Source organism: Antennarius striatus, chromosome 14 (genome assembly GCF_040054535.1).
Source record: "Antennarius striatus isolate MH-2024 chromosome 14, ASM4005453v1, whole genome shotgun sequence".
Taxonomy (NCBI): domain Eukaryota; kingdom Metazoa; phylum Chordata; class Actinopteri; order Lophiiformes; family Antennariidae; genus Antennarius; species Antennarius striatus.
This window is the reverse complement of record NC_090789.1, coordinates 19,654,899-19,672,987: the sequence shown is the minus strand read 5'-3', so window position 1 is coordinate 19,672,987 and position 18,089 is coordinate 19,654,899. Positions and strand designations below refer to the sequence as shown.

The window sequence follows — 18,089 nt, the reverse complement described above, 5'->3', positions numbered from 1 at the left end:
TCCAGCTGCTCATGTTCTCATGGTGGAAAACTGATGGGTGTGTGTGTGTGTGTGTGTGTGGTCAGAGGACTGTGAAACAACATCAGGGTTCCTCAGAGACTCTAGTCATGAACGTTCATCATTCCACACATCAGGACCAACAGCCGCCTGAAGGCTTCAGACCTACCTTTAGGGGGGGCTCCTGCTGCAGGCCTGGGGTCAGCTGCCTGGGGGGGGGGCAGACAGGACAGTGTTGGACCAGTGTGTACATTCACCGTGTGTGTGTGTGTGTGTGAACAGCAACACACCCGTCAGTGCACTGTGAAAGAGCTTCATGGTGATCAGAGACTCTAGTCTAGTGAATCATCATCCCAACGTGTTGCCATGTGGGTGTCAGGACCCCCCCAGCCCCGCCTCTCACCCCCACCTCTCACCCCCACACCCCCCAGCCCCGCCTCTCACCCCCACACCCCCCAGCCCCGCCTCTCACCCCCCAGCCCCGCCTCTCACCCCCACACCCCCCAGCCCCGACTCTCACCCACCAGGCACTCACAGCTCCAGACAGACACCCCAGGTAGAAGGATCACCCAGTCAGGAGCCAGTGTGATCAGGGGGGGGGGGTCTCCTCCAGGGCGTCATCAGGGGGAGGGGTCTCCTCCAGGGCGTCGTCAGGGGGAGGGGTCTCCTCCAGGGCGTCGTCAGGGGGAGGGGTCTCCTCCAGGGCGTCGTCAGGGGGAGGGGTCTCCTCAGATTACCTGCTGGAACAAACGGACCTCAGCTCTCTGTCATGAACAGTTTCTACTCTCCTCTCTCCATACAATGCGACCCCCCCAACCCTACCCCCCCCCCACAGTTCCTCAGACGTTATGGGATGAAGGCCATAACCCAGGTACAGGGGTCAGAATACTGTCGTTAACCCTTAGGGGACTGGGGCCCCCCCCCCCCCCCCCCGACCCACAGCCACTCATGTTCCAGTTGGAACCGGAAGTAGCCCCCGGAACCACCGGAAATGCATTAGCGAGCTGCAGACAGATCACCGCGGCTGGGGGGGGCGCCACGTGCTCAGCGGAAACCCCCCCCCCCCCCCCCCACACGAACAAGTGACAGCCGCGGGGGCCACTGGAGCCCGGGTGTTTACCCCCACCCACATAGAAACACGTTCTACCCCACCTAAACGGTCCTGTCCGCTCCAGTGGCCCCCCAGGAGCGGAGAGCCCCCACCTCACTGCAGTCCACAACCCCCCCACGTCACCCGGGCCCTACCTTCCATCCACCTCCTTCAGCCGTCTCTGCCCCCTCCCGGGGCGGTCAGTCCACCGGGGGCTGCGTCCGAGCCCGACCCGGTTCAGGCGTGAGGCCCCGGGGCCCCCTCCGGGTCTTCATTCTCTTCCGGTCATACTCCAGGATCGAGCCGACTCCTGCCTCCTGCCCCCCCGGACACGCGGATCAGAGGCCGGTCGGCGCCTCGCTGGGGGTTATATGTGGGTCCTCTCTCGGGGCTTGGGGTGTCCAGGACGATGCCTGATGTAAACACGGGCTGGGGTCCGTCGGGAATCATTTGAACGTACAGAAAATAAACCACCGTTTAGAGAAGCCAGCCCCCCATGGTGTCCTCAGGAGATACACCCCGGGACCGACCGAACACCGGAACCTCAGCTCCCCGGGAAAATAAAAGCATGAATAAAGCATGACAGAGAATAATGTCGTCTACCTTGGGACAGACCATAATACCCTGTCAGGGTGTCCAGGTGACGGTTCAAATCCTCTCTGTGTGTCTGTGATGTTCAAAACCCTAAGATCCTCTTGATCTGATCAAAAGCTCTTTGAGTTCTGACCTTTTTAACACCTGCTTCCAGCGGTCACCTCATTTACACTGGAGACCCACTGGAGACCCACTGGAGACCCACTGGAGACCCACTGGAGACCCACTGGAGACCCACTGGAGACCAACTGGAGACCCACTGGAGACCCACTGGAGACCCACTGGAGACCCACTGGAGACCCACTGGAGACCCACTGCTCCAGGAGATTCCTCCTCTTCCTCCTCCTCCTTCATCTTCTCCCCAGGACAGGTTGTCCTTTGGATCCTTTCATCTGAGACTCGTCCTTTGGTAAACCTGCTATTGGGACATTTTTAATGACACAACTTTCTTCTTCTAATTCTTCTTTAAAATTAGAGTAAGGATATAGGACACACACACACACACACACACACACACACACACACACACACACCCCAGTTCCAGCCCAGTGGTGGACCGGTTAGTGGGCCATACCCATTAACACTGTTGTCCTGACTGTAAATGTAATCTTTATTTGTATATTTAACTCATAGTTTATATTATAAAAAATAAACTGAAAAGAAACTCCTTCAAAATAATGATAGTTAGCAGGTCATTACCTTTATTTTAAAACCTAGTGCTTTAAATCATTTCATACAGGATGCAATCTGTTTATTTGTTTTAATGTTAAAATATATTTTTATTTGTTCAGTTATTCATTAATTTATTCATGTTCCGTGAGGACGTGACGTTTATTCACCGGAAGCTGCGTTTTATTTTGAAGCTGAACTACCGTAGTCCCCGGAGCAGACTTCCGGTGGCGCCAGGCTGTCCACGGAGCTCCTTCCGCTGCAGGCCGCTGCTGTCGTCACGCGTGTCGGGCTCACGGGAGGAGACGCAGGAAGATGGCGACCGCCTATGAGAGATACAACCTGTGAGTACCGGACGCTCCTGCCCCGACACACGGTCACTCGGTTCCGCGTCCGTCTCGAAGCGGGTCGCCCCCTGCGTCCCGTGACCGCTGGAGTTCGGGGGGGGGGGGTCATGAAGCAGGATCAGCCAAGTTTCACACAACAGCCATTCATCATGGTGCTGCGTTCAGCGCACCGGAAGTGGATCGACCCCGAATGTCTGATCAACGGGTTTGTCGCCCGGTGCCCCACCGGAGGCTGGCTGTCAGCTGCACGGTACCCACCGGGTGGGGGGTCGGGTTGGGGTTAGGATTGGTGTTATTGTTAGGGGAGCGTTAGGATTGGGGTTGTTATAGGGTAGGGGTAAAGTTTGGGGTTGTTGTTAGGGTAGGGGTAGGATTGTTCACTGAGGAAAAGACAGGAGACAGAGCTGGAGGTAGCAGAGATGAAGATGCTGAGGTTCTCTCTGGGAGTGACCAGGATGGATAGGATCAGGAATGAGTACATCAGAGGGACAGCACATGTTAGAGGTTCTGGAGATAAAGTCAGAGAGGCCAGACTGAGATGGTTTGGACATGTCCAGAGGAGAGATAGTGAATATATTGGTAGAAGGATGCTGAGTTCTGAACTACCAGGCAGGAGGCCTAGAGGAAGACCAAAGAGGAGGTTTATGGATGTAGTGAAAGAGGACATGAAGGTAGTTGGTGTGAGAGAAGAGGATGAGAAGACAGGGTTAGATGGAGGACACTGATTGGCTGTGGAGACCCCTGAACTGAAAAGCCCAAAGGAGAAGAAGAAGAAGAAGAAGAAGGGTTGTTGTTAGGGTTGGGTTTATTGTTAGGATTGGGGTTATTGCCTGGATTCGTGTAATTGTTAGGGTAGGGTTGAGGTTATTGTTAGGTTAGGGGTAAAGTTTGGGGTTATTGTTAGGGTAGGGGTAAAGTTTGGGGTCATTGTTAGAGTAGGGGTAAAGTTTGGGGTCATTGTTAGGGTAGGGGTAAAGTTTGGGGTCATTGTTAGGGTAGGGGTAAAGTTTGGGGTTATTGTTAGGGTAGGGTTAGGGTTGTGACAGATTAGTTAAGTTGTTCAGACCATCATGATGCTACTAAGTTGAAGCCTAACGTTCAACCGTTTGTATTTTTATTCATCTGATTGCCTGGAGGAAGTCACAGCTCACCAGAACCGGTGTTCCATTCCATTTGTCTGCTATTTAAGTACAGCTAAAACAGTATCAATGGAGAAACAGTCAAACAGACACGATGAGACACGATGGAGATACTGTACATACAGTATACTCTTTCACAGTTTAAAACTTTCAAACTGCTTGTATGTTCTTATAATTAATTATTCATTCATTACTTTAATTAGACCTTAATTAATTGTTGCACTACCAAACAAGCAAACAGCAAGAAGAACATGACGTCCCTGATGGGGGCGAAAGAGTGAACTTTAACTCTACCTCTGTAGAATAGACCAACCACACAACACCACTACTGGTCCTGAAGGTATTCATGTGTTTTTAACAGCTTTTAGTTTTCTTTCTTGTGTGTGTGCTCATCAGTTCACTGTGACATCACTGTGACATCACTGTGACGTCACTGTGACATCACTGTGACAGTACCAGATGACCTTTACTTTAGAAATCCTTTGGTGAGAAGCTCCCTGGATCACCTTCTGGTTCTCTCTGAAAACTAAGCTCATCTGATGGAGCTAAATTTGATTTAGCTGAATGATAAAATATGAATGACAGCTTGTTTCCTTTGTCACATCACCTCGGCCATGTGTGGATGTTGTGGGTGGGCCATATCGTGTTGTTCATGATAAGACCGGTACAATAATTAGTCAGGTATTATGGTTTCATGCTGTGGCGTTCTGACTGATTTTTTTCACGTCAGTCCAAACGCTGTCAGTTTGTTCGGAGCGGGACTCCAGACAGGACGTCCCATCACCGACATGTTTTTCAGACGGTGCATTAAGAGCGACGCACTTGACAGATGTTTGAAAGGCCCAGTCAAAGTCTCCACCTGTGGGCCTGAGGCGGAGGCTGGAAGGGCGTGTCCGTCTCACGAGCTCTTATACCAGCACATTCAGGTTCTGCAGAAAGAAGTGGATTAAATTTCCACCAGTGACATCTGAGGCTGATGTCCGTCTACCAGAAATCACAGCTCACAGCAGTTATTAGTTAAAGTGGCACCACTCTGTATAAAATTAAAATGTGTTAGGTACACAGGTCCGTTTTTTGTGTTTAATCGGGTTACTTTTGTTTTGTGTGAACTTGTTTGCTGATCCGACACATTTTATTCTACGACACACCCAATTATTGGTTTTCATTTGGGTTATTGATATTTATTCTTAGTCACAGTAAATAGAGCACCTGGATGTGGGCGGTGACTCCAGGTAATGCACCACCTGGGCACCGGGGAAGAGGGTAACCCAGAGTGTTTGTTGACCACTGCTCTTACTATTGGTAGCTGTATAGTGGTGTACATTCTGAGTTGTTCTGCCTTTAATTGATTAGTTCAGGTGTGATGAGGCAGGTGTTGGGCGACCACACACTGATTTTATTTTGACGTTACACACAGTGTTTGGATGGAATCTGAAAAGGGGAACGAATGAAGAAACATCAAGTTAGTGAAACGCTACTGTTAACAACAATGGAATTTAAATTCTTCTTAATAAAACAAATAGTTATGTAAAGTGTGGTGTACTGACAGCGCGGTTCTGAAGGCCTTAACTGTGGCAGAATGGAGAGTTGTTGAGTTAAGTCATTTCTCTTGCTTTCTCCAGGCACACAACTGCAGAGAAGTTCTTCATCGAGGCCTGCGATGAGGGGACTGATGATGTGCTGGCCATAGACAGGGTCTCCAACGAGATGACCCTCACAGGTAAGCACCTGGAACCCTAACCCTAACCTGGAAGCCGTGTGACACGTTAAAGACAGAAAATAAGTTTACATGCAACTACAATTCATAAAACCGTTCCATTTTCTACATATATGAGGAAGACATGCCTTATATAATATCCCTATAACTGTACAGTTGAAAACATTATTCAGTATATGTACATGAGGTTTGCTCCGTTGATCACGTTTGCAGTAGCCAAGGGAAATCTGGACAGTTTGACGTGCTCAGTGCAGCTGATATATTGTTTTTACCAATACAACACAAAATACTTCTGTAGCGCCCACTGGACTCACAGTTACTCAAGCCTTTAATGACAAGTGTTCTTTGTACTGCGGATGTCAAACACGGGTCTGCATAGACTACATGTGATGTAATCCATCAGCTTCCCCTTAGTGTGCATGACCTGCATGATGTCCTGGAGACACCAGGTCTCTTGAGTCTCATCCTGGAAGGATCATTGTTGGACGTCTCCCAGTAGTCCGTCCCTACAGCAGCGTAGTTAAGGGACATCCTCAGAGAGCCTTAATCATAAGATTTAAGAAGGAAGGTTTTATGAAGGACAGTAGAGAGACTATCTGATACTTGAAGGTGTTTCCACAGGAGAGGAGCCTGAAGAGCGAAGCTCCTGCTCTCTTAACATAAACCTGTCTTTCAGAGATTGTAGGAACCACACGGCTGTAGTTACATTACATGGTGCTACAGGGGCTACACGATGTATTTCTACATGAACATTAAGGGCTTTGTATGTTAGTTGTTAATCCTCTTCTGTCCTGCTGGAGCAAAGAGCCGCCACCAGTTTTCTCCACCAGACTGGGTTCTGTGGTGTCCCTTGATCTGTTCCCACGTCATACCGATCACCTGATGTTCTTCCACAACTGTTCTCCATGAGTTCATAGGCTGGTCTCTTTTCCTTTACGTTGGGGATTCCACTCTAAGGCTTACCTCGTGGTGTTCCATGATTGGTGAGCTTTGTTTGTGAGGAGAAGGAATTTAAATCCTCTCGATTTCACGGTGCAGTGATGCAAACATGAGAGAGAAGAACTTCATACCATGTTGTAGTGCACCACCAGCAGCGTTCTGAATCAGCTAAATCTCTAGCCTTTTAGGACTCTAGCCTCCTGATGACAAAACCAGCATGGAAATAACTTTATTTTTGTAGCCTCCTTTAAGACAAAGCTTGTCTGATTCTTTAAGACGGCAAAAATACAGTCCAGGTTTGTTCGTGTGGTGGTTAAAGGTCACATCCAAAGAGGAGGCCTAGATTCAGCAGTGGCGATGAAGTCCAACATAATACATCATAACAGTTCATAAAAATACAGTTTAGTCAGGATTAATCCAGATTATAAGAGAGATTAAAGACATGACCATCACAGTGATGTAGTCGTGAACACTGTCACCAGGTGGGTCTCCCAGCGTTACCCTAACCCAAACACACGGAGGGTCCTCATTGATCCGCTGACGTTAATACATTCAGACCATGTTAGAGATTCTAATGTTAATCTATTGGTGTTCATTGATGAGACTTTGAACTCTTGTGGTGCTTCGACAGGTAAAAACGATGTTCCTCCATCAGCCGTCACCAGACCCATCTGTGGCATCATGGGAACCATCCGCCTGGTAGCAGGTAGGTGCTGTCTTTGAGGCCTTGCCCCCCCCCCCCCCCCCCCACAGCAGCAGCTGACCCCCTCCACCACACAGGGATGTACCTGATCGTCATCACCAGGAAGAGGAACGTGGGCAGCCTCCTGGGCCACGCCGTGTGGAAGGCTGTGGACTTCGACGTCATCTCCTACAAGAAGACGGTGCTGCACCTGTCAGAGATCCAGGTGAGGAGCGGCGGCTCTGTCTACAACTGTTTCCACGGTGACGGAAGCACGTTCAGTAGAATGACTGAACATATACCCCAGCAGTCAGTCGTGCAGTGTTTCTCCTGAACATCAGATGGTAACACCTGCTCTCACCACCTGGTCAGCAGACTGTTCACCATCATGAGTGTTGTGTGCTGTGAAATGCACCGCAAGTGTTAAATGTGTTGGTTCCTCTCACAGCTGCAGGAGAACAAGACGTTCCTCTCCATGATCAACAACGTGCTGACCACAGACGGCTTCTACTTCTGCACCGACTTCGACTTGACGCACACGTTCCAGCGGCTGGCCAACACCAGCCCAGACTTCCAGGAGATGAGTTTGCTGGAGAGGGTGAGACGTGTGGTCGTGTATCTCCATCAGAGGACCATCAACACATCAGAGATGTCTGCTGTGTTAGCGGCTGTGAAATAATGAATGTGAATTTTATTTGGTCGTTGGACCTGTTGGACCTGTTGGACCAGGGCATCTTCATGAGGCTCCACAGAGGAATAAAAATGTGTTGCTGCCCCGTGTAGATTCAACCTGTTCAGTCCAGTAATCCCTCGTTCCAGGACCACCACCAAAAACAAAAATCTGCAATATAGAGCGACCAAATATTTATTCCATTAATTACGTATGATTTAAACGTCGATGAACCCTCCCCTCACTGACAATTAACCAGCAGCACGTTTGGAGACATTGCCCGGGTTTCACATAGAAAAAACTTCACAAAGCAAACCGTAAACGTGCAGGAGGAACCGTGAGTCTGAAGGCAGAGCACACGGATGCTGTCAGCCAATGGCATGAGCCTACGGTATCACATGACTACAGCTCATGGGAGACACTTGCTCCTCGCCTCTCGCTGTCTCCCTTGTGATGAGATGAAACTTACATCATCGAGTACAATCTATAAAATATGTGTGTGTTGCAGGCTGACCAGAGGTTTGTGTGGAACGGGAACCTCCTGAGGGAACTGGCTGCTCAACCAGAGGTAACCTCTCGGTCTGGTGTCCTCCAGCTGGTGTGTTTGTGATGAGTGCCTTTCATGTAGAGGTGTCTTCATTTCTCTCAGCTCCACAGGTTTGCTCTTCCAGTTGTTCATGGATGTATCCTTTCCCTGTTTCAAACGGTCCCTGGAGCACGGGGGTGTCCAGATGAGTCCCACACAAGGCTTTTCCTTCACTTCCTGACTCAGTCATTGTTATGAAGCCCTGTCGGATCAATGGGAAGATCTTTGAGTGGATTCTCATATCCAGAAGAAGCTGCTTCCGGGCTGGTGTTCGGTACTACGTTAGAGGTGAGAAGAGGCCCCCCCCATACTGAGATAAACGGTTCTGTTCACCTTGGTTATGTGGATTAGTGGAGGCTAAAGGAGTCGTCACGTTAGGGACTCTGTCTCGCTCACCACTGACAGGACAACTGACCTTCCTGACCTGTGTACAGTCTACACTGACACTAGTGCCACTATATTCTCTGTGCACTATTATTAGGTAAAAATGTAGGTATTATTTTTGCATATTTTCCAACTTTGAGCCGTACACTTAAAAGCTTATTGGATTTGGGGTGAGGGTAACATTAAGTATGCCTACAGTATATCAAAGTGTTCATAACTACTAGTCAGCTTGTTTTCCTCAAAGTGGGCAAAAAGAGATTTAAATGACCTTGAAAAAGTAGGAGGTTATCTCGTCTTTCAGAGGGATGTGTGTGTGTGTGGGGTGGAGGTAAATCAAACACCAGAGTCAGCTGGACTGGCTTCAGGTTGGCTGAAGATGTTTCTCCTCTGATCCAAGAGGGTCTTCAGCTCTGACAGTCCAGATATAAACTCCTGTTGGAGCAGAAGTTAAAAATGACTCAATCCACCAAGACATTGAGTCTTGTTAGGAGTCTTGACCCTTCATAGGGTGGTCGTCGTCCCACCGACCCTCAGGCCAGCTGCTGTGGTAAGAGGCCCCCAGGTGTGTGTGGGTTCTGTGGCTTCTAGGGTTGGAGGTCAGTATCACCGTTTTTCAGGCTCTCTCTTTTTTTCAAGTTCTTCCTCATGGGGGGTTGTGGGGTCGCTGGAATAAAGGGTCTCTGCTATCAGGACTGCCAGAATGGCCTAATAGCACTGAAAAGACCACTGATGGACCTTTTGTGTTTCGCTGACCACAGGGATAGATTCGGAAGGACATGCAGCCAACTTTGTAGAGACGGAACAGATAGTTTTGTATGAGGGAGCCAAGGCTTCATTTGTTCAGGTAAGTATAAGGTTCTGTAGTCTTCCTGAAGACTGTTTGAGTTGTGCCTGACTAATCCCTGGCTCATACTCCATCTCTTAGTGCAATCTTTAATTTAATATGTGTGCAGGAAGGATCTCAAAAGATTTGTTTTTCCTCCCCAGACTCGAGGCTCCATTCCTTTTTACTGGAGTCAGAGGCCCAACCTCAAGTATAAACCCAAACCTATTATCAACAAAGCCACCAATCATGTAAGCGCAGGCCTAGCCCCAATTTCTGCATCATTTGGAAACTAGAGAGGTTTAAAATCCACTTCCCACTTGACTTTGGATTTATTTGTTTTTGAAGATGGATGGTTTCCAAAGACACTTTGACTCTCAGCTCCTCATCTATGGAAAGCAAACCATCTTAAACCTGGTGAGAACCTCTCTTTCAAGCTGCGATCATGACTAGTTCATCAGGTATCAAACACAAAGACTTATGAGGCCACCTTTATTTCAGGTGAATCAAAAGGGCTCAGAGAAGCCACTAGAGCAGGCCTTTGACAAGATGGTGACGGGCATGAATAACGGCATGCTGAGGTAGGTGTCGCCCTGATGGAACCCACCTGAACATTCACCTCTAGAGACGCCTGGCTATCTGCTGAGCTACAGGGAGGCAGGTGTACAGTGTGCGCTTGTTCTTTTTGGTTAATATGTTCGAGGAACCACAGGCGATTAACGAATTCTGCGATAGAGGGACAAACTATCTTGTTATTTATGGTAATTTAAACGTTAATGAACCCCCCCCATACTGATATTAAACCACCTTCTATCTGTATTACCTTTAAAACACTGATAGACTGTTTAAAACACTTTTGTGTCTCATGGAAGTCCGAGACTCACAGAACGTAGCGCACTTCAGGATGCCGTCAGCCAATAGTATGCGTGTAAGGTATCACTACTAACTACCTACCAAAAATCCGCGATGAGGTGAAATCGCGAGCGTTAATGTGCGAGGGATTACTGTATACCACACAGGGTTTTATACCATACAGGGTCATATACCATACGGGGTTATATAGCACACGGGGTTATATACCACACGGGGTTTTATACCACATGGGGTTTTATACCACATGGGGTTTTATACCACACGTGCTTTTTTTTTTATTAGACAGGACAGCTAATGGTATGTCTGAAGGAGTTTATTATCCATTCAGCTCTCCTCTAGTGTTTAAGTGCAGCCTGTAGTCTGGTATCAGACGTTTGATCAAACTCAGGTCTCCTTCTTGACCTCTGTCTTCTCTCCTCAGTTATATCGCCTTTGACTTCCACAAAGAGTGCAGCCACCTGAGATGGGAGCGGCTCCAGATCCTGATTGATGCTGTTGCTGAAACACAAAGCGACTACGGGTTCGTGAGCCAGGTGTGATGTGTGGTGGTGTAGTGTGAAGGAGGGTGTTCACGACTGTTTCCCTACAGTTACTTCCTGGTGAACTCAGACAAGGTGGTGGCCCAGCAGAGAGGAGTCTTCCGGAGCAACTGCATGGATTGTCTGGACAGAACCAACGTGGTCCAGAGTCTCCTGGCCCGACGCTCCCTTCAGTCTCAGCTTCAGGTAACTTTTTTTGCCCCAGTAGAAGTGGGGGGTAGATAACCAGTCTCATGTCACTGGTGCCGACAAACTAAACGACACGTTTCTATTCAAAACTCACCAATGTTAGTGATCCATCAGGTCAGTCAGTGAATTATTCACCTTGGCGACCTGGCCTGAATTTTCTTCAGTCTCCATGTTGGTGAACATCTCTATGAACAGAAATGCATTGTGGGTTTGTTTCTCGCTCAGAAGTTCACAGAGATGTGGAGAAAAGAAGGAGGAAACACTGCAGTTGACTCCAACAGGAAAGACCAAAAGACCACAGGAAGTGACATCAGAGAAAACTGTTCACTGAGTCTGACATAAGCTGAGTCATGTTTACATGACGCGTGAAATCTGAACCTATGGGGGGTTAGTGTTACGCTGCTTGGTGGGGGTTGTGGCAGGAAGGGGAACTACAGGAGTGGGACGTGGGGGCGCGGCTGTTCGTATCTACGAGTGTTTGTATGTTGAAGACTACATGTATTGTGTATACCATACAGTGTTTATACAGTATTACACAGTGTGTATACCATACAGTGGGCATACTATACCCTACAGTGTGTATACCACACTGTGTGTATACCACACAGTGTGTATACCACACTGTGTGTATACACACACTGTGTGGTATACACACACTGGAAAGAAAATATCGAAAAATGTCTTTATTTTACATTTAAACTGAACTGTAATGACAGCTTAAACCATATGTTGTTCATTGAGTTGTATCCCGAATGACATTTTGACGGTTTTTACCAAATGTCTGATGAATCAACTAAAAACACTGTGTGTGTGTGTGTGTGTGTGTGTGTGTGTGTGTGTGTGTGTGTGTGTGTGTGTGTGTGTGTGCGTGCGTGTGTGTTGTGCCTTTGGTTCTGCAGAGGATGGGGGTTCTGAATGTGGGTCAGAGGATTGAGGAGCAGGCCGAGTTTGAAAAGATCTACAAGAACGGTACTGTAGAGAGTTCTGTGTGTGTGTGTATGTGTGTGTGTGTGTGTGTGTGTGTGTGTAACATGTGGTCTCACTGTTCTCTGTCTCTCACCAGCGTGGGCTGACAATGCTAACACCTGTGCTGTACAGTACGCAGGAACCGGGGCCTTGAAGACCGACTACACCAGGTAACGTCAGTAACACCTGAATAAATGCAGTTGTGTTCACAAGAATAGGAATATCTATATCACTATAGTTGTGTTCACCATAATGGGAGTCACTATTACAAGGAACAAGATGAGTCTCTGTTGTTGTCCAACCTCAAACCACAAGTCAGTCTCTGGAGGGTTTAGTAAAGGTGTAGAAAACCAACAGACCCAACAGGAAGGACCAGCACGCTGCTGATTCTGTCAAATGGAATGATTAACTGAAAGGGGTGTGTTCAGTCAGGGAGGGGTTGATCCTGTGAAAACAACGAGGTGTTAACAGGTAGTCCTGATTTCAGGATCACCGAACAAACATTACAGACTGGCTGTGTTTAACCTGAAAAACTGAGTAAAACGGTTCGTTAGAGAAATGGGTAAAACAGGAAAACCTACAAAGAAGTGTAGAAATGTATAGGCTGTTCATCTAAAATGATGTCAAACGCTTTAAAATGGCAGCAAAACCCAGAAAGACGGGGAAGAGAAATAAAAACACCTTCTAGAACGGATCAGAGAACCAAACACACAAAGGCTCATCCACTGATCATCTCCAGGAGGATCAGAGGAGATCTAAGGTGGTCTCCGAGTCTGGTTACCATCAGAGGACGTCTATGGGAAGCCACTCTACCAACAAGAAGCCCCCCCCCATAAGTCCCATTGTTAAAAACAGACACTCGCTGAGGCGGTTATAATTTACTAAAGAACACTTTGACTGGTAAGAAAAGAAATGGTGTGATATTCTGTGGACTGATGGGAGTCAGATTGTTGTTTTTGGGTCTAAGGGCCACAGACAGTCTGTCAGGCGACCCCCCAACACTGAAATGAATCCACAGCACACGGTAAAGACAGTTAAATATGGTGGTGTTAGCATCATGATATGGGATGTTTCTCGTCCTATAGTGTTGGTCCTGTTTATCACACACCAGGGATCAGTGTGAGTCCATCAGAAGACTGGCAGTGTTGACAACAACGATAATAATAATACACAAAACATGTCCGAAAAGGAGTAGGATGACTCCAAACTCACCAGTGAACCAGCAAAGTCATGGTTCCAGACAAACAGCATCCAACTAATGGAGTGACCAGGACAATCCCCAGACCTCGACCCCGGAGAAAACTCGTGGGCTGATGTAAAACATGCTGTTCATGAGACCAAAACCAAGAAACACAGAGGAATTATGGGACGTAGAACAATTGTCCTGGGCTGGTGTTCCTGCTGACCGGCGCCAGGAGTCGGTCGACTCCATGAACCACAGATGTGAAGCAGTTATCACAAACCCTGGTTAAGACACTAAATACAGGCAAACCTTGGTTTTTGAACGCTTTGGACGTCAAACAAATCGGAATTTGAGCAAAAAAATTCAATTTTTTTGTCTTGGAAGTCGAACAAAATTTGGAAGTCGAACACGAAAGAACACTTTTTTGGGGCGACCGTGGCTCAGTGGTAGACCGGGTCGTCCATTGATTCAAGATCGGCGGTTCGATTCCAGCTCCCGCCAAGTCATTTGTCGTTGTGTCCTTGGGCAAGACACTTTACCCTCCTTGCCTCCAGTGGGGCACTCGCTGGTGTGTGAAAGTGTGTTTGTTCCGCTGGTGGTCGGAGGGGTAGTAGGGGCAGATTGGCAGCAACGCCTCCGTCAGTCTGCCCCAGGGCAGCTGTGGCTACACATGTAGTCTACCATCACCAAGTGTGAATGAGGAGTGGATGGATAATGGATCCAGTGTAAAGCGTCTTTGGGTGTCCAGAAAAGCGTTAAATAAATCTAATACATTTTTATTATTATTATTATTATTATTTCTCGCCACCAAGCACAAGAAAAGTCGAGAGAAAACGTGACGGTAACGTGCTTTTTATTTTACTTTACTGTATTCAATAATTTTTAACTTGATCTGCGTTCCATTGCCTACGGTACGAGTTACGGTACCGTAAACTTCTGTCCAAAAGACGACGGTAACTCGTACCGTAGGCTAACCTGATTACATCCATGTTTTTTTTTCTTTTTCGTGTTTGCTTCTTTCTTTTACATTTCTTTCATGTTACTATACAATTTGATATATAAATGACATTATGAAATAACATATTACGTTGAAAAAAGGTAGTTTTCTAGCGTCTTGGAACGGATTAAGACCATTTACATTATTTGTAATGGAAAAATGTATTTGGAATTCAAACAAATCGCTATTTGAACAGCCTTCAGGAATGAATTGTGGTCGGAAACCCAGGTTTGCCTGTATTAGTTTATGAGTCATAGGAAAGTTGATTTGTACATTTTTGAGTTTCCATAGACGGATGCCAACACTGCTATTTTTTTGAACATTAAATTTTTTGACTTTCTGTGAAATATTATAAAATATTTTTCTAATTTTCTTGCTTTGAATAGAATGTTTGGTGTCCCCGACGCATTGGTGTTCATTAAATTACAATTTATTTAGAGAATGTTGACGTTTACTCACCATTTTAAGGACATTGCTGTTATTGTGAGCAGGACTGGTGTCAGTGTGGAGACACCAGAGTCTGGTCAGGTGTTTAATCCCAGTTCATGTCTACCAGGACGGGAAAGAGGACCACATGGGGCCTGGTGATGGACGGATGGAACTCCATGATTCGCTACTACAAGAACAACTTCTCTGACGGATTCAGACAGGTGTGTGTGTTCACCTTTGACCCCTGAACAGGAAACAGCTTCTCCAGACAAATTCTTTAGTGACACATTATAAAACTTTGTTATTTCATTCAGGCCAACACAGCAAAAGGTTCAAGCCCCCCGTGTCTCTCGTGTCCCTGTTCCCTCGTGTCCCTGTTCCCTCGTGTCCCTGTTCCCTCGTGTCCCTGTTCCCTCGTGTCCCTGTTCCCTCGTGTCCATGTTCTCTCGTGTCCATGTTCTCTCGTGTCCCTGTTCCCTCGTGTCCGTGTTCCTTCGTGTTCCCTCGTGTCCCTGTTCTCTCGTGTCCCTGTTCCCTCGTGTCCGTGTTCCTTCGTGTTCCCTTGTGTCCCTGTTCCCTCTTGTCCATGTTCGCAAAGAAACAATTCTATAGTATAATTATAATCGACACATTTAATGTATATTATGATCAGATTATGATCAGATTATTATCAGATTATTATCAGATTGAAAAACAGTTTCTTTTATATTAAATTCAAAGCAGAGATAAAATCACTAATAAAATGTGGTCTATAGGGACTCATTGCTTAGTCCGAAACAGAATCAAAATTTTGCCAGCATTATCAGCTCAGAGGGAACTTTATGTATACATTATATATATATTACCATTATGTATACAGTTTAGTTGGAATTATTATTAAAATGAAAAATTACATTGTAAAAAAAAAATGAAGGAAATACAGTAACTACTGAGACACAATGTGTACAGACAGGAGATGTCTCCATCATTCATTCATTCATCTAACCGCGTCACCGCCTGTGGTGGGGGGCTGCAGCCAATCCCAGCTGACTGAGGGCGCGAGGTGGGGGACACCACCTCACGATCTCCTAATTCTAAATCTCAACAAATATATTAGTTAATTTGTTTTGTCAAAGAAGCAGAATCAGAATATTTCAACAGGCTGGTGGTAAAATGTTGAGTCCGCTAGCAGATTGTGTCTTTATTCAGCTACATACAGTTATGAACACCTAAAGTCACCTCTGATGGCAGGAACAGGAGCTGTAGATCATGTTAACAGTGGGATCTGTGTATTAACAGATGTGTGTGTGTGATGTGTGTGTTCTTCAGGACTCCATCGATCTGTTTCTGGGGAACTTTGTAGTGGATGAGTCCAACGGAGCGACTCCTCTGCGTGTGCAGAAGGACTGGAAGTTCCTGACGGTGGGTGGAGCTTAATTCTGTCCACATCGGGCTGATGGTGGATCCATTCATGTGACTGGTGGTGGATCCATTCATGTGACTGGTGGTGGATCCATTCATGTGACTGGTGGTGGATCCATTCATGTGACTGATGGTGGATCCATTCATGTGACTGATGGTGTTTGTTCTCCACAGCTGCCCATCATCATGCTGGTGGCGTTCTCCATGTGCATCGTCTGTCTCCTCATGGCTGGTGAGTTCTACTGCACACCATCATGGTGATTGATGGACTCCAATTGTGTATCTCAGCTATTAGCTGATCGGATGGATGGATGGATGGATGGATGCCTGAATGCCGGGATTAATAAAGTATCTATCTATCTATCTATCTATGAATTACTGGTGACCAGTTGATAACCAGTACCTGCTGGTGGTTTTGCTGTGAGCCCCTTTAAACATGAGCTGAGCGTGTCCTTCTGGACCAATAGGTGTTAGCTTGTGCTGGTGATTTGTTGTTCACGGCAGGCGTGCTTGTCTTCCAGGTGACACGTGGACAGAGACCCTGGCCTACGTGATGTTCTGGGGGGTGGCGGGTGTGATCACGTTCACCATCATCCTGTTCAATGGAGAGGACTTCGTGGATTCACCGAAGCTGGTTCACAAGGAGAAGATGGACTGAGCACGAGTGTGTGTGTGTGAGTCGGTGTGAGAGCGAGTTGGTCTGGTGTGTGTGTGTGTGTGTGTGTGTGTGTGTGTGTGTGTGTGTGTGTGTGTGTGTGTCCGACCTGCACACACTACGTCAGTCAGACCTGACCTCCAGATCTCTGTAGTGACCCTTGTGTGTGTCTGGTTGGTGAACAGGAACGTGTTTCTGCTCCTTCACACACGCTCCTGATTCCATGTTTGACTTCATTACATTCATGTTCGATTGTGATCCTGGACGTCCTGGTGTGTTTCCAGTGACTCTGGCTGATTTCATTCCAGTCAGGTTGTGTCTTCAGGGTGGAGGGGGGGTTCTGAACTCCATCCTTGAGAGGCTGAAGGGGGTAACAGGTGTTCCTGTGGAGACGTTCACCATCAGCAGTGTGTTGACTGTATAAACGTACCATCTAGAGTCCATCACCTGTGTTCACCACCATCACATGTTCCCTTTCCCTCACACACTCATCCTCACCAGTAAAGAATGGGTTGTGTTCACCTCAGCCAGAGGAACTTCCTGTCTGTCAGCCTGACACTGACATGTGCACATGAGTAGTGTGTTCATGGTGAGCTTTAAATCCTCACAATCATGCACAGGAAATATAAATATTTGGTTAATCTGTATGTTATCATTTAGCCGACTTAGATAACTGATGGTTTTGCACTTTGGTGAAGCGTGAAGTGCATTGAACACTTCATGGTTTCTACATTTGAATGTCTGTCAGCTGTTTCCAGACGTGTGATCTCATCGTGTTCAGTGGTTTTAATGTTGTGCTCACCTTTAAGTTCACGTCTCTGCTTTAGAAACCAGGTGGTCACACCTTTTTATCTGTTTCATTCTTGTGAATGTGGAAACTCAGGAACACCTGGAGGGAATCTCTAACGTCTGGAACATTTGTCCACCTCAAGGAGTTAAGGAGGAATGGATGAAATCATGTTTAACCAATAATTCATACACTAATTGTAACTTTTACACAAATGTCTGATTGGACCGAATGAGTAATAAAATAAAATACTGAGACTGATGGTCTATGGAAAAGGTTTGTGGAACTATTGCACGTCATTTGCTAAGAGTGTGTGTGTGTATATATATATAATATATATATAATTATATATATATTGTATAATATATATTATTTTTTTAAAAAATATAATTTTAAATCATTTCTAACATGGGTTAAAAAAAAACTTTTTTGT

At 46.6% G+C, this 18,089-nt stretch overlaps 1 protein-coding gene across 1 annotated transcript; it reads left to right on the top strand.

Annotated features, from left to right (window-relative positions):
• The first annotated feature begins 2,560 nt into the window (after window positions 1-2,560).
• sacm1la (SAC1 like phosphatidylinositide phosphatase a) lies at window positions 2,561-17,926 on the top strand. Its single transcript, XM_068333612.1, has 20 exons — window positions 2,561-2,694; window positions 5,459-5,556; window positions 7,124-7,198; window positions 7,273-7,400; window positions 7,623-7,772; window positions 8,353-8,412; window positions 8,494-8,527; window positions 8,617-8,718; window positions 9,573-9,658; window positions 9,802-9,888; window positions 9,986-10,054; window positions 10,139-10,218; window positions 10,932-11,030; window positions 11,100-11,235; window positions 12,138-12,207; window positions 12,302-12,374; window positions 14,941-15,034; window positions 16,122-16,214; window positions 16,389-16,446; window positions 16,736-17,926. The coding sequence occupies exons 1-20, from the start codon at window positions 2,666-2,668 to the stop codon at window positions 16,870-16,872; spliced, it is 1,758 nt and encodes a 585-aa protein (XP_068189713.1). The 5' UTR covers window positions 2,561-2,665; the 3' UTR covers window positions 16,873-17,926.
• The last annotated feature ends 163 nt before the right edge of the window (window positions 17,927-18,089 follow it).